The following is a 24348-nucleotide window of genomic DNA, read 5'->3' as shown; positions in this document are numbered from 1 at the left end:
CAGTGGCTTTGATCTCTGCACCAGGCTTTTCTCCTTTTGAAGGAGTAATCGCCTACACATTTTAAACACCACCAGCAGACCAGACTGGCGGGAAAAGAGAGAAAAAAATGATGATGAGAGTTTAGAGCAAGAGAAAATAAAATGAAAGTTTAGACTCAAAGGAACCAACAAAAGCCAGACGTGGACTGATGGAGTGATTGTCAGAATAAAGGTCAGTCTTAAAAGCAGACTGTGGGAAAAAAAAAGAGAATACGGATAACTTTAAACCACTGCCAGCAGCTCGATTGATGATTCCAGTATATTATGTGTAATTCCGCTGTGGTTTTGATGCTGTGGTCTTGAGACCAGTCTGGAGATGCTAGCATGACAGTGCACATATTCAGGGGGATGGGCATTATAATGTGTAATAATAACAACCAGCAGCTTGGCCAACACTACAATGGTTATTAATGACTATGCAGCTTTTGTCAAGGGGAATATTTCACTTTGACTTAGTTATGCCATAATTTTCCAACATAGTAAAGCAGTGCCACCTACTTTGCCAATGCACTGTCTTGAGTACTGGCCAGCATTGCTTGTTCAAGCCTAACTGCTGGCAAGTCACCACATACAGTATGTTGAATCTCATGTTCACTAATTCTTAAAACACTTTCTGCGGCTTCAATAAGTGCAGTAATAAGTGCACTGACACCTTCTCATAAGTAATTTCAGTAAGTGCTAACAAGCTTCTGATGTCTCTCTTGTGGAATCTCCATCCACTCTTCTTGTGCAAAAGCTTCCAGCTCACTAAGGTTTGATGATTTTCATGCTGCAAATGTTTTCTTTAAATCCCACCAAATATTTTCTATGGAATTTAAATCTGGTGACTGAGAAGGATGATTTTTTATGGCAATGGAAAATAAAATCTCATCCTGTCTGTCTATTCTAGGTAAACACACAGAAATTCTTAGATACTCAGAAAAGCCTTTTAAAAGTTATTATGAATCAGACAAAATTGTTCTACTGATCTATAACTCCTGACAGACAGACAGACATACAGACAGACCAAAAAAAAAAAATAATAATAATAACATGAAGAAGAAGAATAAAAAAAAGGAGGAGGGAACTACTTGTTCCGCACTATTAGTCCAGGTCACCATACTGACTTGCAAAGATTTTACAAAAAGGCTAAACTAGTAAACAGTAGAAAAAAGAAATCTAATACTAAAACAAAAATATGCAGAGCTGCAGAAGACACCGCAGTGTCAAAAATAAAACAGCAAATGTCTATTTTTCCATGAATGTTGGATAGGACTGGATAACTGATCACAAAGCTATGTGACTGTAATAATTCCCATTTAACCAACTGATCTGAAAATTTATTTAGCCAGTGATCACATGAATTATGATTCATGATTCCCACTGTTTATTTCACACTAGCAGGTGAAAAGTTGCTACCACTGTCATTTGTGGCTGCAGAATGACGGTGAAAATATACAGGTATATGCCAACATGTATACAGTGTACTGAATTATAAATACATACTGCTGTGGTAGTTTTGCTTGTTTTGACAAAACCAAACAATTTGATATAAAACATCAGTACTTTTTTAGTTCTATAAACAAACCATGGCAAAACATCATACCTAATTTGTTTGAAAAAAAAAAAAAAAAGAAAATCTCAATAGACAGTTTTTGTCACTTAACACTGCTGCATAAATTGTGACACCTTGTCACACCTATATATGAACAGAAAATAGTCCTCTGTTGCGTTGTTGCTCAATAGTGTCAATACAGGAAAAGCCTGATCCAAAGCCAATTTGAACCCCTGATGTTTTTTTGTTTTTTTTTAATACCCCCTTTTCTCCCACTTTAGCGCATCCAATTCCCTGCTGGTCCCTGCTCCTGATTGGGGAGGACGAGACTGCTCCACGCCCCCTCCGACACGTGCACAGCAATCGAACATCTTATCACCTACACTTGACGAGTGCAGTACAGCGCTGTGCATGGAGGGTCACACCCTCTACCGCCCTCCTTCCCCATCTCCGTGCAGGCGCCACCAACCAGCCAGCAAAGGTCGTAATCGCACTAGTCTGAGAAAGAGTCCCTATCCGGCTTAGTCCCGCCCCTTATCTGAACAACAGGCCAATCGTTGTTCATATAGCCACTCAGCCTCAGCCGGTAAGGCAGAGCCAAGGTTCGATACAATGTATTCGAGATCTCAGCTCTGGTGAACAGCGTGTGTTTTTACCGCTGCGCCACCTGAGCGGCCAACCCCTGATGTTTTTAGCTGAACTGGAATTTTATCTGATAAAGTTATACCTCAACAATTACAATATTCTATACTATTAGCTTTAATGATTTGTATTTCCATGTTGTTTAATATTAGGAAGACATTTTAAATATGACAGCATTTTAGGAGCATTCATTTTTACCAACCGCTTCAACCTGGTGAGGTGCAGAGTCCAGTGCCACCCAAAAACACTGGAAGCAAGGCAATAATACAGCCTGGATAGGGCAGTAATGGGCAATACACATTTAGACATTTACTTACCCACTTACCACTAGCTGCACTTAAGAGTAGCCTAACCTAACCATCAAATCCATGTTGATGTTTATCACCAACCACACTGTGAAAACAGGTAACTGGTAAAGTGTTTCTACCGTGAGCTACATCTACGTAAACAAGCTAATAAGAGAGAAACAGGTCCTGCACCCATTAGCTACACCCTTGTCTCAAAGAAGCTAGAGGGATCCAAAAAACAGACAAATAAGGATAAGTGTGGCCTTCCAGCACTCATATACAGACAGTGACAAATTAACGAAGTGAAAATACATTTATAGTCTCATAGATCTTTGGAACTGTACTGGATAAATTATATTAAAATATAACAATAGCACAGGAGGTCAGAACACCCCTGCACCTACACACACTCCCAGACACACTCCCAGACACACTCCCAGACACACTCCCAGACACACACACACACGTGTAACAGTGCCTCAGGTTAATCTGAATTATTGATGTCCAAAAGACCAAACTGTACGCCTCTCTCTCTCTCTCTCTCACACACACACACACACACACACACACACACACACACACTCTCTCTCTCTCTCTCTCTCTCTCTCTCTCACACACACACACACACACACACACACACTCTCTCTCTCTCTCTCACACACACACACACACACACACACACACTCTCTCACACACACACACACACACACACACACACACACACACACACACACACACACACACACACACACACACACTCTCTCTCTCTCTCTCTCTCTCTCACACACACACACACACACACACACACACTGGCAATTATAAGTAGCACATCCACCTTCTTTCCACCTTCTTCATGTTTTAAGAGGTGAAAGAAAATTGGAGTACCTGAAGAAATCCATACAGACACAGGTAGAGCATGCATTGGCCGGAGGGTAGGATGTTGCTGCTCAGGCAGCGTGTTGCCCTGATGGAATTAGGGAATTATTTAATAAAGCAAGTAAGATGGCTAGTAATTTAATACTTAATCTGAAATGATTTAGGTTTGAGAGAGTTTAGGTGAACTTTTTTTTAATTCATTTCAGTAATTATATACTAAAATAAATAAATGAATAAAATAATAATAAAAACAATAATGAAAAATTATGACAAATAAATAATAAAATTAAAATAAATAAATAAATAATGCCTTCCTCTCTTCATTTTTTAAATTCAGTGACTCTGATATGAATCACTTGAAACGGCAGAGAGTAAATAAATCTTATGAAACATCCTTCTTTCGTTCCATTCTGCTTCATCAGTGCATGCAACAGTGATTCACATTGTTATCCCACCACAGAAGATGATACAATGAGCTGAACCTGTAAGTTACAATCCTACCTTTCATCCTGATTCGGAATATTTTGGGCCCAGGAAGTGGATCCCTCCATCACAAATCCCATGTCATCGTGGGAGCTGGACGATGATTGGTCGGACAGGCGGACAGGAATAACAGGTGGTCTATCGTGTTCGATGATGACAGTGTCGTCCTGAGGCATGTTCACCGTGGGGGACATCTGGTAGTTACCTGAGACAGAATGAAGAGCGCAATACACGGACAGCGTCATTACTGAACACTCGCTGTACCAGCAGACTATATCTGACAGATACTGGTATAGCTCAAATACAGTAAGGTTCAATTATAGCAATGAGGAAGCTTGGGAGGTGTCTTCTTTTTAAAGACAGGAAAGTCCACTGACCGCTGCAGTGTAGGTAATGAAGATACTGTAACTGTAGAGAGATATTACAGACTGACAAAGCAGTGTGCTGTGTAGATGTACAGTGTATCACAAAAGTGAGTACACCCCTCACATTTCTGCAGATATTTAAGTATATCTTTTCATGGGACAACACTGACAAAATGACACTTTGACACAATGAAAAGTAGTCTGTGTGCAGCTTATATAACAGTGTAAATTTATTCTTCCCTCAAAATAACTCAATATACAGCCATTAATGTCTAAACCACCGGCAACAAAAGTGAGTACACCCCTAAGAGACTACACCCCTAAATGTCCAAATTGAGCACTGCTTGTCATTTTCCCTCCAAAATGTCATGTGACTCGTTAGTGTTACTAGGTCTCAGGTGTGCATAGGGAGCAGGTGTGTTCAATTTAGTAGTACAGCTCTCACACTCTCTCATACTGGTCACTGAAAGTTCCAACATGGCACCTCATGGCAAAGAACTCTCTGAGGATCTTAAAAGACGAATTGTTGCGCTACATGAAGATGGCCAAGGCTACAAGAAGATTGCCAACACCCTGAAACTGAGCTGCAGCACAGTGGCCAAGATCATCCAGCGTTTTAAAAGAGCAGGGTCCACTCAGAACAGACCTCGCGTTGGTCGTCCAAAGAAGCTGAGTGCACGTGCTCAGCGTCACATCCAACTGCTGTCTTTGAAAGATAGGCGCAGGAGTGCTGTCAGCATTGCTGCAGAGATTGAAAAGGTAGGGGGTCAGCCTGTCAGTGCTCAGACCATACGCCGCACACTACATTAAATTGGTCTGCATGGCTGTCACCCCAGAAGGAAGCCTCTTCTGAAGTCTCTACACAAGAAAGCCCGCAAACAATTTGCTGAAGACATGTCAACAAAGGACATGGATTACTGGAACCATGTCCTATGGTCTGATGAGACCAAGATTAATTTGTTTGGTTCAGATGGTCTCAAGCATGTGTGGTGGCAATCAGGTGAGGAGTACAAAGATAAGTGTGTCATGCCTACAGTCAAGCATGGTGGTGGGAATGCCATGGTCTGGGGCTGCATGAGTGCAGCAGGTGTTGGGGAGTTACATTTCATTGAGGGACACATGAACTCCAATATGTACTGTGAAATACTGAAGCAGAGCATGATCCCCTCCCTCCGGAAACTGGGTCGCAGGACAGTGTTCCTAATGATAATGACCCCAAACACACCTCTAAGACGACCACTGCTTTATTGAAGAGGCTGAGGGTAAAGGTGATGGACTGGCCAAGCATGTCTCCAGACCTAAATCCAATAGAACATCTTTGGGGCATCCTCAAGCGGAAGGTGGAGGAGCGCAAAGTCTCGAATATCCGCCAGCTCCGTGATGTCGTCATGGAGGAGTGGAAAAGCATTCCAGTGGCAACCTGTGAAGCTCTGGTAAACTCCATGCCCAGGAGAGTTAAGGCAGTTCTGGGAGATAATGGTGGCCACACAAAATATTGACACTTCAGGAACTTTCACTAAGGGGTGTACTCACTTTTGTTGCCGGTGGTTTAGACATTAAAGGCTGTATATTGAGTTATTTTGAGGGAAGAATACATTTACACTGTTATATAAGCTGCACACAGACTACTTTTCATTGTGTCAAAGTGTCATTTTGTCAGTGTTGTCCCATGAAAAGATATACTTAAATATCTGCACAAATATGAGGGGTGTACTCACTTGTGATACACTGTATAAGTAGAAATAAAAACACATCCCATACTGAAAAATTGTTTATTTTATTGTTTATTTTTTGTATTGTTATTCTAACAATTCAACTCCAACACCAGTCTGCAATGACTACCCATGAATTTACTGCTTCTATATCTAATGGTATAGATTTATTTATTTAGAATATACACCGATCAGCTATAACATTAAAATCACCTCCTTGTTTCTACACTCACTGTCCATTTTATCAGCTCCACTTACCATATAGAAGCACTTTGAAGTTCTACAATTACTGACTGTAGTCCATCTATTTCTCTACATAACTTTTAGCGTGCTTTCACCCTGTTCTTTAATGGTCAGGACCCCCATAGGACCACCACAGAGAATGTATTATTTAGGTGGTGGATCATTCTCAGAACTGCAGTGACAATGACATGGTGGTGGTGTGTTAGTGTGTGTTGTGCTGGTATGAGTGGATCAGACAAAAGCGCTGCTGAAGTTTTTTTAATATCATGTCCACTCACTGTCCACTTTATTAGACACTGCTACCGATCGCTCATCTATTGCTGCTGTTTGTGTTGGTCATCTTCTAGACCTTATCAGTGGTCACAGGACGCTGCCCACATGAGGCTGTTGGCTGGATGTTTTTGGTTGGTGGACTATTCTCAGTCCAGCAGTGACAGTGAGGTGTTTAAAAACTCCATCAGCGCTGCTGTGTCTGATCCACTCATACTAGCACAACACACACTAACACACCACCACCATGTCAGTGTCACTGCAGTGTTGAGAATGACCCACCACCCAAATAATACCTACTCTGAAGTGGTCCTGGGAGAGTCCTGACCATTGAAGAACAGCATGAAAGGGGGCTAACAAAGCATGCAGAGAAACAGATGGACTACAGTCAGTAATTGTAGAATTACAAAGTGCTTCTATATGGTAAGTGTAGCTGATAAAATGGACAGTAAGTGTAGAAACAAGGAGGTGGTCATAATGTCATGCCTAATCGGTGTATAATTCAGTCTGCAATATCAGAAAATGTGCATTTAAAGCTAGTTTGTTGCTAAATCGAAACCTTTTAAAATCACACAAACTTGTCTCTTCAGTGTCATCTAAAATCAAAGATTCAAACACACGTTGATGGCTATCAACAGCTCATGCAGGAGCCTAGCTAGTTACCAACTTCTTCAAAGGTTGAGACTGCTAAAGGGGTCCAACGAGAAATGCCACTTCATAAATACTACCATTGTTCTTAACAGATAAGCCCAAATCTATTTAGATATTCATATTTTATTGCAACACTAGTAAGCATTTTTTTTCTAAACATGTGCTGCACAACTTTTACTAATATTTACCCCAACGTTAAGCTAAAAAACTATTAATTCATGGCATGGAACAAGCTTAAGGCTCTGGGTTTGTGAAAGAATCATAGTTGAATACCAATTCCAAAATACTCTAGTGTACTTTTGAAGAAACAGAGATACTGTTATTAGATCTTGTAGTGTGTGTTGTCTGGTATGAGCGTATAAGGTTGCTGGGATGTTCAAAAAGCCCAGTGTGAATGTCAGGATGGGAATAGTGCTCCAGCCTAAAATATAAAGCCGCAAGCCTACTCTGATTAGAAAGTGTCTACTGATAAAAAGATGAACATACATTGTGCAAAAAAAGCTTAATCTCTAACTGTACATTTCCAGCCAGTGATAACAGGGTTTGTTCACAATAAATAAACCAGTAAGTTTAAACAGGATTCAAAATGTCAACACCTGATATTCTCATATCATAACATACACACATTACCATGTTATGACTATGTTAGTGTCATTGCAGTGCTGAGCATGGTCCACAACCAAATCATCATCTGGTCAGTGAAGATCCTAATGAGGTCCCTTTAGAGTATTAATGGTGCACATGGGGATAGGACAGTGTATAGAGCAACAGATGGAGTACTGTCAGTAACTGCATACCCACAAGGTTAACAGTATGGTAGGTGTACCTAATAAAATGCAAATTGAGCGTACGTATATATTTATTTATATGACAAGATAAAAATATATTCTAAAATGTCATTTGTTTTATCAACATGTATTCCTGGACACTCAAATAGGAGGACCTACTCAAATGTATAATTCTTGTTACCCCACCATGTCTTTCTTTGAGTGCATCTGTTTTCCTTACTACAATTATTTTGCAATTTTACCAGCCTAAGAGCCACTGTGTGCAATAGCTACAGGGTTGGGGGGAATTGATCCATGCTTTCTCCAAACAGTTCAGCAACTTTGACTTCAATTTCAGCAAGTCTTCAAGAGTAACAAATTCACTTTAATGGAAATGAATTAGCACTTAACGCTTTGCCATAATAAACTGCAAGCGCAAAACTGAGGATACCATCTGGTTTAAATGGCAACTCTGATAAGTGCTTGCTGAAAGACTTGAACCAAAAGTTGAACAAAATTTAAGCACAAAGCTGAAGCGGAAGTAGATGATTTTACTGTTGAAAGGTCAGCGTCTTCATTTCACATCTCAGTGCCTTTAATCTACGGCTGTGTCGCTCAATAAGCCATGCAAATCTTTCCCTCCACTGGCTCCAGGCACCGGGGACAGGAAGACTGCAGGAGCTGACCTACATGCCATTACTGCCTACTTTTAGACTGAAATTGCAAAGTAAACAAAGCAGTTCCAAATTTCAGAGAAAGAAGCCAATTATAGTGATTTAAGACCAGCAGCACATTTAGTATTTAACCACTCTTTGGGTAAACAACAACAAAAAAAAGGTTGTATGCTACTTAATGCAAAATAAATAATAATAATAATAATAATAATACAATTAATAATAATGCAATTAATAATAATAATAATCATAAAACAATTAATATTATTATTAATAATAATAATAATAATAATAATATTTTTTAATTTATTAGGATTTCAACGTCTTGTTTTACACACTTTGATTATATTCATGACTGGACAGGTAGTTACTGGTTACACAAGATTCATCGGTTTACAAGTTCAGTGTCAAACACAGTCATGGACAAATTTTGCATCTCCAATTCACCTCACTTGCATGTCTTTGGATGGTGGTTGGGACCGGAGCTCACGGAGGAAACTCCACACAGAATAAAACCCAGGACCTTCTTGCTGTGAGACAACAGTGCTACCCGACCAAGGCACCGTGCCGCCCCAATAATAATAATAATAATAAAAATTATAAAAACAAATGAATAAATACCACTGTTCCTTTATTCCACATGTAACTAATTATTATTATTATTATTTTAGCATTGTCCCTATTTATATACTATATTTCCTTGTGAACTGTGCCAAACTCACAGGCTAGCAAGTACCTGTAAAATGCAGACTGCTTCTTTTAATTACAGAGGACTACGCTTCTCTCTTCGTATTTTTTCTCTGCCTGCTTGTGCTGCCACTTTAGACAGTAGGAAGCGCTGTTGCAGCAACAAGGAGGCTACCTATCTGGCCTTAACTCCCTCTGACACGACCAATATAGAATATACCAATATACATATATTTTTAAAACTCTTTCTTTTAAAACTAGGTGTTACAATTGATGTTACTTGGAAAGATTCCTATGAAAACACTGTGAATGAAGTAGTTTTTTTTCCTACTTGGGAGTTTTTGAAGTCTGTTTTATGCCAATACATAATTGGAAAGGCTTGCCCAAAGGTATTAATGTTTACTATTCTTGTTTACTCATTTCCCCTGAATCACTGAGCGCAATGAATAACACGTCCCAGACAAACCTTGCCCCTCCACCCCTCCCCAAGATGTAGCCAATCATTTGTGTATGTACACGCTACAACGGAGATTCGAACCCTGGATCCCAATGGGCTAGCAGAATTTACCACTGTGCCACCTGAGCGCCCTGTCCAATTACAAAAACACACAAGTATTAATTTAGACATAAATATTAATAAACACATGCACAAAACAGCAAACATAATTTGCAGAAACACACAAAACTAGTCCCACAGTCCATTTCTAAAACAGTCCAGAAAGAATTTGATTTGTATATAACATACTCTTCTGTTTAATGATTCATACTGTTTATTTAGAGATAAGTTGTGTGTTTTTATGTTTATTTCATGGTAAAGAAAATAGTTAATGTATTCTACTCTGGGCAAGGTTTCTGCTGCTATTAAAGAAATTCTCTACATGTTACTACTGTACCAGTTAAAACGATCTGAACGCTGTAATAGAAGAGCTAGCTCTCTGTAAGGGAAGCAGCAGAGAAGCAGAGTAAATGAGTTGTTGCTTGCTGTATGTTGTTAGTGTTTGCTTTTAGAAGACTATTTCAGCCTAATCATGCTGCTCATCCCTCTTTAACCTTCTTCCAACTTCTTTATTTAATTAAGAAAACTTTGCTGAGAAGCCAGTCTGATGACTGCCAATAATGTTGTGTCCACTTGAGAACCCAATAAAAGACCTATAGATCACCTCCAAATCCACCCTGCCAAACTTCTAGGATAGAGAAAGGTAATTCAATAACACCCGTCCTCAGCGACTGAAAGGAGCTCAGCTCTGATCAGAAAAAAAAAGTTTGTTAACTTTAACTCAGCTAAATGAGAATGGCAGAAAAATTAAGAGCGGGGTGATTAGCATTCAGCTGCTGCAGACATTCATTAATGAATCATTAAAAGCCATTTGCAAGACAAGCAAGGCGAATTTCCAGTTCATTTTATCGACAGGGAATGACTTTTTCTGCACACAAGCCACTGAAGACCAATTTCTAATAAACTGACCTCAAACATCCTAATCAAAGACCACGTAAAAAAGAAGAAAAAGTGTAGATTTAAAAATAACTTCATATAATTACTATATTTTCCCTGTATAATCTGATATCATTTAAGTTGCATTAGAAGAAGACAAAAGGAAGTGCTATATGATTAAATGCCTGGCAAAAGACTTAAGCTGCAGTTGTGTTGTTTCTCTGTAATTAGAAAAAGTCAGTTACTTAAAAGATCATTTTAAACAAAGTCAAGAACCATCTGTAGCCAGTGTAGTGCGATCTTGCTAAATATAATCATACAAATACATTGTATGGGCAGTAAGACAAGACTACAAAACAGAAAGAACATTTCTGGAACAGCAGATTGCAAATACTATGTACAACTTTAGCACTTATTTATTTAGCTTATTTAAAACCTAATCGGCTTTATTTTTAATTTCTCTCCACACCAATCTCACAAACTTTCTGAACAGAAAAACCAGCTCTAAAACTAGGATGGCTCAGTGGTATTCTGCTTACTTTAGCTAAATAGAATGCAAATAGTGTGAGTCACTCCAGGGCTTTTAATAGGAATAGATGAACAAGAAAATAAATCCCCAATTCCACAACAGTGAGTTAATTAGCATGTCAATTAAAATAAATCTACATGAATCTTATACAAAAAGAGGTGAATAAATAAACTCATCCACTGATATATAATAAATAACTGAGGAAGCAAAAGCGTGTGAAGTTTTAGCATTGCAGTAGAAACAATGACTATAGTAACAAATCTCTTACTCCACATTATCTCCTTTAGTACTTATATTCAGAAATAATCTAGAACCATATTAAAGCTCAACATTACAACATGCTTGAGAAAATAACCACTAAACTGTTAGAAAAACATAAATAATTAAGTATCAGAGGTGGCCGTGGCCCCATGATGGATTGACGTCCTATCCAGCCTGTGTTTACACATTGTGCCCACTGATTCTGGAAAAGCCAGACCATCCTTGACAAAGAATATATATCTTTGTCAGGGTCAAGGTGACATCTGAGGAAAAAAAGTATATATTTTATGTACAAAGTAGCATTTATTTATATTATTATTATTATTATTATTAGTAGTAGTAGTAGTAGTAGTAGTAGTAGAAATAGTAGTAGTTTATTTTTAATTTCCGCACCATTATGGATCGAGATACTACCATAAAAAGTTTTGCATTTACTAATCACCCTCTAACATAAAATTCATTACAAGAGAGGTGGCACAACTAATATAAGGACAAACAGTTTGGTCTAAAAATTCCAGGAGTATGTTAATTTGTGAGCATGTTTTCTTTTGTACTTTTACTTGACTAATGAATCACAATTTGGCCAATGTTAATATAATTTATTTATTGTTGTATTTCTTTATTCTGTAATTTTTAAACTTCTGGTACAAGGTAGGTGTGTTTAATAAACCGGTAACTGATTGTGTAACAGTGACATGTGACTAATTAAAGGAAATCCAGATTAAACCTGCAGTTGAATGGATAATAAATGCACTGGTGGAATTAGTAGTACTGCAACAGCATAACCTGTCAGTGGAGTTGAGTAGCCAAGTGCAGCAGAGCTGGTGTATCCTAAAAGAAGAGCTCGCTCTCTCTCACACACACCAAGATGACTTTCAGTACATTGCCAAGCTACAAATCCTTCTGACACCTCCTCTGCACCTTGTCTAAATCCATTAACCAGTCAGACCAGAGTAGAGAGGCCAAGTAGAGTGTATTAAGCAAAGGACAGGGAAAGATTTTTCCCTACTGCTCAATAAAATGATCGTGGACGACAAATAAAACCCAACGGTCGGTCATATGGTTGTATGATAATACTACTACAGACCGCTGGAAATCTACCATAACGCATATCTCCGCTGGATCAGTGGATCTAATAAATAAGCATGTAACTTGTTATTGTTGATGCTATTCTCGTCATGTGCAGATGGCCCAATGCTTCCTGACATGGTGTTTACAAATGACTGCTTACATGGTCCACCAGTAAAAACATACACACTTCTGGCATTTACTCACAGAATCAAGCGCCATGGCATACTGCAAATGACACGTTTGTGTGCCTACTAGCACAAGGAATAAGTTTCGCAATTTTCTTGGCTTTAACCCTACCAAAATATATTTGTAGTTTATTAATAGTATATAAAAAACAACAAAGTTGGTTAAACTTCACCAATTTCAAAGCAGAGTAATTGAAGAAAATAAGAAGGTAATAATATAATTGAAAGTGACCGATTCAAGCCCTACCACTGTTAGACTCTTGAGCAAGGCCATAGATTGATTGGATTGTATTCAATCACAAGTGTAAGTCTCTTCATATCAAGAAAGTCTGTTAATGCCATAAATGTAAACCCCTCAATACACCAATGTTAACCAACAAAATAATCTACAATTGTAAATGTGTAACTGTCATTTAGACAGGGAAAAAAGTTGCAGTAATCATTGACTGCCATTAAATACATGTTTATTATATTATTTATTATATTATATATTATTATATATTTATTGTATCTGCAAGTGCACTTTGAAGTTCTTATTTACTTATTATTTATAAGGATTTTAACATCATGTTTTACACACTTTGGTTACATTCAAGACAGGACAGGTAATTACTGGTAACACAAGATTTATTAGTTCAAGTCTTTAATGTCGAACACAGTCATGGACAATTTTGTATCTCCAATTCACCTCACTTGCATGTTTTTTAACTGTGGAAGGAAACCGGAGCACTTGGAGGAAACCCACGCAGACACAGAGAGAAAATGCAAACTCAACACAGAAAGGACCCGGACCGCTCCAACTGGGAATCGAACCCATGACCTTCTTGCTGTGAGGCGACAGTGCTACCCACTGAGCCACCGTGCCACCCCACTTTGAAGTTCAGAATTACTGGCTGATGCTGAATCTGCTGCAAGTCACATTTTACCAAAACTATTTCATACATCACTGAAAAGAAATCACAATAAAACACTGCCTACCAGATATTATTAAAGTGCCGGGCCATATTTAGCAAAGCACTAAAGTACAGACTGGTGAGTGGTGCTGTATATAACAAGGGTGTATAGGTATATAACCTGCAGCAATCTCCAATTATCATTTACAGTTAGTAAATGGCCCTCTAGATCTTTATCAGTTTCAGGATGTGGTATCTGGTGGACAAAACACTAACCAATCAAAAATGTGCTAAGAATAGTCCATCCAAAAATATGCACTCAACAGCATCCTTTGCACAGAAACATGGTCAGTGATATGATGGTGGTCCAATACTATTAATAGACAACAAAGAATCAAAAAATGAACCCATACAAAGTTTATATATATATTGTAGTACATGGTATGGTGTATTGATATGCTACCAGCTGGCGGGGTGCCTACACACAGACACGATTGACTAACGACTGGATAAAAAAGCCAACTCGGCAAATGTACAAGTCAGCTGTTCCTAATAAATTGTCAACTGGGATTTGCAGCAGACTAGAAACCAAGCTACAATAAATACTTTTAGTGCCTCATTAAGCAGTCAAGCTAAAGTGTATTCTAACAGACATAACGTCAGTCTGATGTCTAGTGCTAAAGGAAACCAAATTGTGGTGGATCGGAAAAAGAGTCATATCATAAGCTATCACAGCCTCTAATAACATCCAAGTAAAGTGATCAAAATTATTAGCTAGTCATTAGTGGCAGACATAATCTATTTAGCACCAATCATTAGAAGGCATGCTGCTGAGTGAACTCATCCTTTACCATGGGTGACACTATGACTTCAGCTTACACTATCTAGCCTACTACTATTACAAGTCAGACATGATGGGTCATTTAGTTGTTCTATTAGACCTAGTGGAAACATTCCAGTGTTGCTGCTCTAAGCTCTAGACAGAAAAGAAAAACGTATGGTGAATGTATAAGAAGGATAAAAAACAGAACCAGGCAGCATTAAGCACAGGTTTTTACTAGCTAACAGTAAACAGTCTCTAGCTTACAGAGTCAGGCTGAGTCTGAAAAGTCCATAAGTTACTTCATGTAGGTGGAAAACTAGAACAGGCCAAGGACATACAGCTAAAGTACAAAATTCAATATAAATTGATTATTTCTCAAGGGGAATTTGAGACAGCAGTAAGCACAGAGAGGAATAAACTCTATGAAGTGTTTTGTAGCTGGGCTATTTCAGCGTAATGCATTTAAAATCTTGCAAATCTCTAATCGCCTACACAATTTGCAATGTTTGTTAAGGAGCATGCCATCATATCTGCTGGATAAATGATGCAACTACAGTTCAAACCCCATTTACAGAAACATTAGGTAAGAAAGTAGAATCTGCGATATGGTTATTATTTTATATGCAGAGCATCATGCACTCATTGAAAAGCCAAGCCAATTTGCCCAGCATGTTTTTGAGAAATGGTGGACACAGTGAAGGAAGGATAAGTGTAAGTGAAGGATACATCTGGGCAGCTGGAACTGTGTGATACCAACACCACTAGTTTCAATACTTTTTGCTGCTTCTTCATTTACATTTCAGCTTTCACCAGACGCTCTTATCCAGAGCAACTTACAAAAGTGCTTCCGTAGTGAACATTACCTTACTCTAGTTTAAGTAGACAACAGTCCAAGAATACAATTTTTTTTTTTTTTTTTTTGCAAGAAATAAATAAGAGCATTAGTAAGTCAGCTTAAGTGTTAAGTAAAGAGGTGGGTTTTTAATTGTCTTTTGAAGACAGCGAGAGACTCAGATGTCCGGACAGACAGGGAAAGCCACTTGGTTGCTAGTACAGAAAAAAGCCTTGATGCTTGTCTTCTTGGAGTTCTGGGTGGAGGATCAAGTCGGACGAGACTAGAGCGGGGTTTGATTAGTCCTCGAAGGTAGCTTGAGTCTGGTCCATTTTTGGCTTCGTAGGCGAGCATCAGTGTTTGAAACTGAATGCGGGCAGCTACAGGAAGCCAGTGAAGAGAACATGCTTCTATACTTATTAAGCATACTACAAGTAATTTGTGTTGTTCCAAATGTATTTCAGGATCTGTCATGTATGAATGTAGGCAGTCAAATGTACATGGAAATCTGACCATAAGGTTGTTGGGCATCTTATTTTTAAATTCATGACCATTAATATGGACTTGCAGATATAAGAGCATCCACTCTACGTACAAGGCTTTTCACAAGATAAAGGTGTGTAAAATGATAATGTGTAAAATGTTCCAGTTTGCAATCCATGTTCCAATTAAAGATTACATTAAAGGTGTTCAATGGACATGCTCAAGGGCTTTGTGCAGGCCACTGAAGTGAATCAATCCATGTCTTTATAAATATCACTTTGTGCACAGAGGTACAGTCAAGCTACAACAGAAAATAACCTTCCCTGAAGTGTTTCACCTAAAATTAGAAGCATATCATTTATTTATATAGTTTTTTTAAAAGCACTTGTTAGCAAGGAGTGTTCAAAAAATGTCTGAAAAACATTTATTATGGCTATATTGTGTATGTGTTTATGCATGAAAATATTTATTTAATTTTGTATTAAAGACAAAAAATGCTGTACTACTACTACATCCTATTATACATGAGGGAAAATGCTTTATAATAAAGTTCACTGTCCCAGTGCTACTTCTGAGTCGTCTCCAACCACATGATCGACCTCATTTCTTTGTTGACAACAGCATGCGTGGAAGTCATCTACAGAGTTCTCAATTTGAGACTCAGTATGACTTCCTGCATCAAGTCGGTCTTTCCAATTAAAAGCAAAGATGCAAACATTGCCTGTGTTCACACTAATGCACCCGAGCACAGTGAAGCATGATGATGCAGGAATGCATCCAGATCTCACTGCTTCTCCTCCTGATGCTGAACCAACTGCAACATACCTAACAATTTAGACTTGACACGCAAGGTCATAGAAAAAAAGAGGAAAAAGATATAAATAAAATAGAGGAGAGAGGAAGAGACAGAAGCAAGGAAAGGAGATTGATAGAACGTCTGCACATCTGCCTTGTGTCAGTTCTAGCCTTTTGCTAGTAAAGGGAAACTCTTAATGTCACAGGTTGATATAGTGGAGCAGACAGTTAGAGGAATCATTCCAGTGTGTCTGTAGGCTTCATGCGTACACACTTTCACAGACAGCAGCCCATCCTTCTGACAGACGTCCAGCACCTCTGCCCATCAATATGATTCAGAAGCACCACAGCTAATCAATGATATGGCATGGTGGAGCAGGATTAACTGCCCCAGCCCTCCATCACTCTGACTTACTCACCTTAGTGAGTGCATCGGGCCGTGTTTTTTTTTTTTCTTTTTTCACTAAGCAAAAGTGAGAACAGCTTCCAGACAGAAAATCTGGATCAATAATGGAGTCTATCAGCAGCAGTGGATGAAGCTACTTTGAAAATAGTTAAATAAATAAAAAAGACAGAAAAAGAAAAAAGGAAGGAAAGAATATAAATAAAATAAAAATAAAGAAAAACAAGAAACTACTGTTATTAAAAATTCTAAAGGCATTCTGATTTATAGATCGAGAGAGAAATGTCATTTATCCTATTAAGAGAGCATGCTAAATTAACCTCTCTTGGACTCCCATCTACAGAGCGCTATGGCTTTAATATGAATAATAAAGCACTATTTTTGCTGTTGCACTACTCTACCAGAAAACATAAATTAGTAATTAATAAAATTAATAGCTGCTTATTAGCTTTTTACCCACTCATTAAGAATAATTTCCTGCACACCCTGGCATATGTCAGTAGCCCTTGGGCAGGACCGCTTTATGAACTACACCAGTGTAATAGTACAACATCAAAGAAATACTTTTCCATTCATCAATGCCAATATGGTAATAAAGTCCAGACTAAATAGCATAATCTCAGCATTACAACACCATCCCGCCAGCTCACATTTATGTTTATTGGAAATCATTTTCTACATTATAGAAAAGCAATTTATCTGTTATGCTACTCCAGTTATAAAGCCTATAATAAAGAGGGGGGCAATTTTGCATCGGCCAGACTTCCTTCCAACAATACAGCTGTCCAGGATATTGGAAAACCAAGCTGAAGATGCATTCTATCAATCATTAATCAACTATTTAAGACTTAATACATACTAATATAGATTCTAGCAATCAGGCACAAAGGCTTTCCCTGGCTTTTTTTTTCTTCTTAGACATTTTCAGCATTTTAGACTAAAAAGTACACCTTTTATGACATTCCATTCTAAATCATTAAGCTTTCTACAAGATTTTGGGGTGCGTCTGTAAATGTTTTTGCCCATTCATAAAAATGAACATTTGTGAGGCCAGGCATTGATGTTGGACGATACAGCTGATTCGCTATCTCTGCTGTAGTTTATCCCAAAGGTGTTTGATGGTGTTTAGGTCAGGGCTTTGTATGGGCCAGTCTAGTTCTTCCACACCAAACGTACCCAATCATGTCTTTAAGGACTGATGCACAGATAGGGTCTTCCCTAAACTTTCCCCATGAATGTGGAAGCATACAATTGTTCAAAATGTTCTGGCATGCTGAAGCTTTAAGATTTACCTTCACTGGATCTAAGGAGCCTAGACCAACCCAAACCTAGCATCTGCCAAAGCCAGACTTGTCCAAGAGACGTAATCACTCTAAAGAACATTTTTCCACTGCTCCAGAGTTCAGTGGCAGCATGCTTTACACAGTCCTTTTCAACACTTGGCATTGTGCTTGGTGATGTAAAGTTTGCATGCAACTGCCCGGCCTGGGAAACCTATGCAAAGGTCCCAGAGCAGTTTTTGTACTGATGTTGATGGAAGGTTTAACTCTAAAGTTATTAGGTCATCAGGGCATTGATGACTTTTATGCACTATGTGCCCCAGCACTCGGCGACAACCGCTCTGTAACTTTATGTGGTCTATCTTGGAGAAAAGAAATTCCACAAACTGAATTGTTTTAACTGTGGTATCCTATAATAGTACCACACCTAATACAGCTTGTTGGAGCAGCCCAATATTTTAAAAATGTCTGTAAAGGAAAATTAAATGGCTAGTTGCTTGACTTTATACACCTGTGGCAATAGGACTGAATAAAACACCTTAACTCAAGGATTAAGGGGTGTGTCCCAATACTGTTGCCCATGTAGTATAGTCCCTACAACACCAGCTATGAAGTCCATTGCTCCTCTAATCTAAACTGGCTAAGCAACTTTAACTCTGCTGGGCTGATTTTGAACCAGGTTAATCAGTAGTTTAAGTGAACAGTGACACTGGGGCCAGGTTCACACCACAGGTTCAGACAACAGTGAAAACAAGGCCTATCTGGTTGCTGCCCACACCCCTCCATGTCCTTACATATGACTGACAGGCAATATACTAGACAGAACTACTGAAGTTGTGTGTGTGTGGATGATTCAGTATACTCTGTCAGTCAGGTTCTCACCTTGCCCTTCACCCTGCTGTGTTCCACACATCAGCCTTAAATCACAGAGCAGCTCGTCGTTCTGATAAAAGCGTGGTCATGCGGCATCTGTATTGCTAGTCGGAGTGATAGAAATAGCTTGTGTAATGATGTGTGTGATAACTTTTGATATGTGTTTTCCCAAGAAAAACAAACTGACAAGCCGGAGACTGGCAAATGGAGACGCAGTGCTGTGATGCGTTAAAAATAAGCTGAACCGGAAACCGTCAACCAGATGCAAACATATATGACAATGTGTCAAGTCCCAATCTTGACAATACCAAACTTTCTCCAAGTTTTCCATGCTGCCCACTTGTCCTGTGTCTTTCACTTAGTCATATATATATACTATATATATATATAGTCATGTACATACACTAGAAGTGACAGTTCCTGTCAAAGAACATCATTTGTGACACAGAGAGCAGAATACACAATGTACTTGTATTACACAGTATAATATTATATGCATAATAATAGTCTTCTAGACAGGTGTTTTTGAAATTCCTAGTATGTGTGCATGCTCAAGTACGTGTAAAGAAACATTCTGATATATTAAAGTGGGAATTTATGTATGTATGAATTTATTTACCCATCAGTCTGCCCATGATGGAAGACTGTGTATTGATGGGTTCGTCTAAGCCCTCCATGGCTGCAGGGTAGAGAGAGTGTGAGATCCGCCGTTCACGATCATCACAGGGTCGGTTCAAGGGGTGTTTGGACACTGTTGGGTCTCCCGGGCCAACCTGTTGAGACACAAGTCCAGAAGATTAGTATATTATGTATTAAACTTAACCCATTTATTGAACTAAACACATTTGGTGCCTGAATAGCACAGTAGTTAATTTTGCCAGCTCACTACAACCGAGATTCAGGGTTTGAATCTACAGTGGTGGCATTGGCCTCTGGCCAAGTGTGTACATACTGACATGATTGGCTATTTCTTAGTACAAGTCTGAGTACAAGTCTACGTTCTGAGTACATATACACGTGTGTGTGTGTGTGTGTGTGTATATAAAGCCCTGTGGCTTAGTGAGGAGTTTAGTGTAGTGGGCAGTAGTTTTTTTTTATTGTAGTGTGGTGTTCAGAAGAGTAACAGATGATGTGAAAATGCTGCTTCTGATCTGATTGGTGAAAAATGGGTAGACAACCAACCAAACAAATAAATATATAAATAAATACATAAATAAATAAATGTAATGATGAGTTCTAATTGAAGACACATTAGTCCTAAATTGGCTTTTACAAGATCAGTAAGACATGTCAGTACTAAACTATTTATAGTTTGTACATTTTGTAAATGTGTAAGTTGTTTGGCTAAAGTGCATATCATGAGCAATAAAGAATAAAGAATATAATGCATATGGTTTTACATGTTGTGGTTTTAAATGAGTTAAAACGTCTGCATTTAATGTTCTCTAAAAACAAGTCAGTATTTAGACTGGCTGCTCTAAATTACCCCAATTTGTGAGTTAGTTAGTGTGTGGTGGTCTGTGAATGACTGGTTTCCTGTCCAAAGTGTTATTGTTTAAAGCCTGTTTTTCTGAGTATTTCAGGACCCTTTATATGCATGAGCATGGTGAATTGGTAATTAAACATGCTTAAATAAATTAATTTATAAATTATAATAATCTGCTTAATATTACTATATTGTGGGATAAAAACACATCTATCTGACACAAAGTAACAACAAATATGCAATTAGCACTTGACCTCTTTGAGGAAGTTGGCTGTTTTGCACCATTATTCTAAAACACTAACTAAACTCCTCTTCCTGTCCAAAAAGGACAACATGGATTTCCCATAGCCGACGTCTCAAATGCATCAGGTTAAAGAGCATGCTGACATTTGCTCACAGGAAACAGTTTCACATTAGTGATTCTACTCCATACCCAGCATTTCCAGTCAGTCCTCGACAAACACCTCGAGGATGTGAGAAGAAATGTCCTCCATCGCATTACACTAATAGAAAAGAACTGAGTGACTCCGGAAAGGTTGTTCTGAACATTACAGGAGCAAAAGCTTTAGATGAGAACATTTACTGTCGAAAGGATATCAAACTCTTATTTAGATTTAGTATCCTGGTAAATGCAGCAAAGACTACTGATTAATATTATACTGTATTATTATAAGCCATGTGGTTTAACTAGAACATTTGAATAAAAGGACTCTGCATTGTCAACAAAAGGAGGTGGAAATAGGTTGGTGACAGGCTGTAAAAAGTAATGGGATGACTGAGTGGATGGGGTCGACTTCATTTTATTGTAAAATAAATGGAGAGAACACATATTTGACTCATTACAGTTTAAACTGTCCTCTATCGAGACCTCTATTACAATCGAGAGTTTAAATGCTCTGGCATAATGTCCTCATATGAAATGATATCTAATGTCTGAAGCCTTGTAATGAGTAAAGCGCTATAATCTATCTGGATGCCATCTTTACTAGAGCCATGTGTGAATATTTAAGGGTAAACAGAAAACGTTAATGTAGTTTAGGTCTTGGAGTGTTAAGCTTATATTGTGCTAAATATATTGTGCTATATTAATTTATTAATATAGCAGATGATGTACATTTGCAATGAAATTAATTCAACCCCCTAATGCAAATGAGGCTTATTACTAAAATTTTACAAACTTTCAGCTGTTTGTAGTAAACCAATCAAACAAGAACGATTTAAATAGCTCAACTAATATCACAAATGCAACTGGAAAATTCCAGGACTACTTCTGAAACCAAGCCTTGGTGGACTTTGAGGTTTGCTAGGGATCATTGTCCTGTTTGAAAGTCCAATGATGCCCAAGTTTCAGCTTCTTTACAGAACAAATGTTCTCCTAGGATGTCCCAATATTTGATTGAATCCATCTTGCTCACCATGTGCGGCAGGTTTTCAATGTCAGAGGAAGCAAAACATCACAGAGCACTGTGCAGTGTATGCTTTATTCTTCCTCCTTCAGACATACTGCTGATCCAAGGGCACAAAAAGTTCCAGTTATGTTCCACTGCTTTACTGAACAGAATCCCAAAAATTAAGCCATGTGGTTTTGAGCTTATTACAGCAAATTTGAGCATATGTAACTCACGATAACACCTGATTTGCAAATGTGTGCCCTGCTCAGGGGGTTGAATAATTTTAAGACTGCAGAATCGCTTGTTATATTTGTTATATTGTTTGTGTTAAGCTATTTAAACTGTTCCTGTTTAGTTTAATAAAAACAGTGGATTAATCAACTGTTCTGAGCAATGGAGAGTTTAGAACTCTGGCAGTCCTGGCAACCTTTCAATCAGTGGTTCAGAGCACCTTAACCACTAAACTCCTAGTGTGAGAACATAATGGAGAATAACATGGCCTAAAGTAAACACACTCACACTTCACTCTCACGCCGTCTTTATATAGCAATGGGGCTACTCCTGACTGACACCAATCACCACACCTGCATGGCCTTTAATCAACTGCTGCCCTTAAAGCAACAAAGCAAAAAAGAAAATAAAGCAAGAAAATAAGCTAGCAATCAAGAAAGAAAGAAAGAAAGAAAGAAAGAGAAGAGAGAGAGAGAGAGAGAGAGAGAGAGAGAGAGAGAGAGAGAGAGAGAGAGAGAGAGAGAGAGAGAAAGAAAGAAAGAAAGAAAGAAAGAAAGAAAGAAAGAAAGAAAGAAAGAAAGAAAGAAAGAAAGAAAGAAAGAAAGAAAGAAATTCCATCAATCGCATCTGGTTCCACCTGGAAACACTGGACGCAGGGCGAAAATACCTCGAAGAATACCATGAACCAAGGTGCCAATCCATCACAGAGTGTGGAAGTACTGGTCATCAAATTTACAGCACATCCAGCAGCATTAGTCAGGAGACCCTATAGTTTTTATTATTGATGAGGCATTTAATAAACTCCAGATCTGTGGAATCCTCTAGATAGATATACAAGCGAACCAGGCTTGAGTGACATGGAAGGGGTCAGTGCAATTACAAAAGCACCGCTGTAGAGGATGCAGGTGAGCTTTCACTTGTAAACCAGAATTTGTTTTATAAACCTTCTCAAATATTAGCTTTTAAGCATAAACAACTTTTATTTGCAGTCATAAAAGTGGTCAAATTAAATAAATAATACAAATAAATAATTTAAAAAAACCCCAGAAAAGCTAAGTTTCAGAACTACAACTTTCATTGTTGCTGATTTTAAACAATGAGGTATTTGAAGGCGAGAGTGGAATGTGGCATTATCAAAAACCAATTTACTTGCCCCATTTCTACCCTAATCTCCTCCTAAATGACTGCTTCTTTAGACTGGATTATCAAGGTGGAATAGATACCGCTCTCATTATAATGACTTTTTATTTCTGAGACTTTCTACAGACTGTTGTTTTTTTCTTTGTGGCACACTGCATATAGCAGGTCTCAGTGGTCTCATAAGCAGACTGAAAGTTCCAAGTCATTGAGGAATCATGAAACACCACCATGAAACACCACTAATTCTGTTTTTCAAATAAAAGAGCTAAAATGCATTAGACGTGACCCTGCAGTGGTTGTACAGCTCTGGTTTTTGTTATTATTATTATTATTATTAACCAAGTAACCACTGTCAGTCTCACAGAAACATACAAAAAGAGAAAATATTTAAACCTGAGGTCAAAATATAACCACACACCACAAATTATGTGGTCAGGTGTGAAAGTCTAGGTTCTGAAGCTTAAATCTAACAAAGCTATTAATCTTTTTGAAGTATGTCTGTGGGAATTTGTGATGTTGATCAAAAAGCCTCAATTGATGTTTTAATTGTGTCATATAGGTGTCATATACAGTGTATCACAAAAGTGAGTACACCCCTCACATTTCTGCAAATATTTCATTATATCTTTTCATGGGACAACACTATAGACATGAAACTTGGATATAACTTAGAGTAGTCAGTGTACAACTTGTATAGCAGTGTAGATTTACTGTCTTCTGAAAATAACTCAACACACAGCCATTAATGTCTAAATGTCTGGCAACATAAGTGAGTACACCCCACAGTGAACATGTCCAAATTGTGCCCAAAGTGTCAATATTTTGTGTGACCACCATTATTATCCAGCACTGCCTTAACCCTCCTGGGCATGGAATTCACCAGAGCTGCACAGGTTGCTACTGGAATCCTCTTCCACTCCTCCATGATGACATCACGGAGCTGGTGGATGTTAGACACCTTGAACTCCTCCACCTTCCACTTGAGGATGCGCCACAGGTGCTCAATTGGG

The 24348-nt window shown here is 38.3% G+C and overlaps 1 protein-coding gene across 1 annotated transcript in view; it reads right to left on the bottom strand.

Annotated features, from left to right (window-relative positions):
* pard3aa (par-3 family cell polarity regulator alpha, a) overlaps nucleotides 1–24348 on the bottom strand; it is a 537783-nt gene that overhangs the window by 171714 nt on the left and 341721 nt on the right. Inside the window, exons 14-15 of the mRNA XM_062991183.1 lie at nucleotides 19710–19863; nucleotides 3880–4066 (exon numbers count right to left, since the gene is read on the bottom strand). Coding sequence (XP_062847253.1) covers nucleotides 3880–4066; nucleotides 19710–19863 — 341 coding nt within the window. The remainder of the gene's footprint in view (nucleotides 1–3879; nucleotides 4067–19709; nucleotides 19864–24348) is intronic.

The sequence above is a fragment of the Trichomycterus rosablanca genome, chromosome 3, assembly GCF_030014385.1.
Source record: "Trichomycterus rosablanca isolate fTriRos1 chromosome 3, fTriRos1.hap1, whole genome shotgun sequence".
Lineage (NCBI taxonomy): Eukaryota > Metazoa > Chordata > Actinopteri > Siluriformes > Trichomycteridae > Trichomycterus > Trichomycterus rosablanca.
This window is presented reverse-complemented; position numbering and strand designations above follow the sequence as displayed.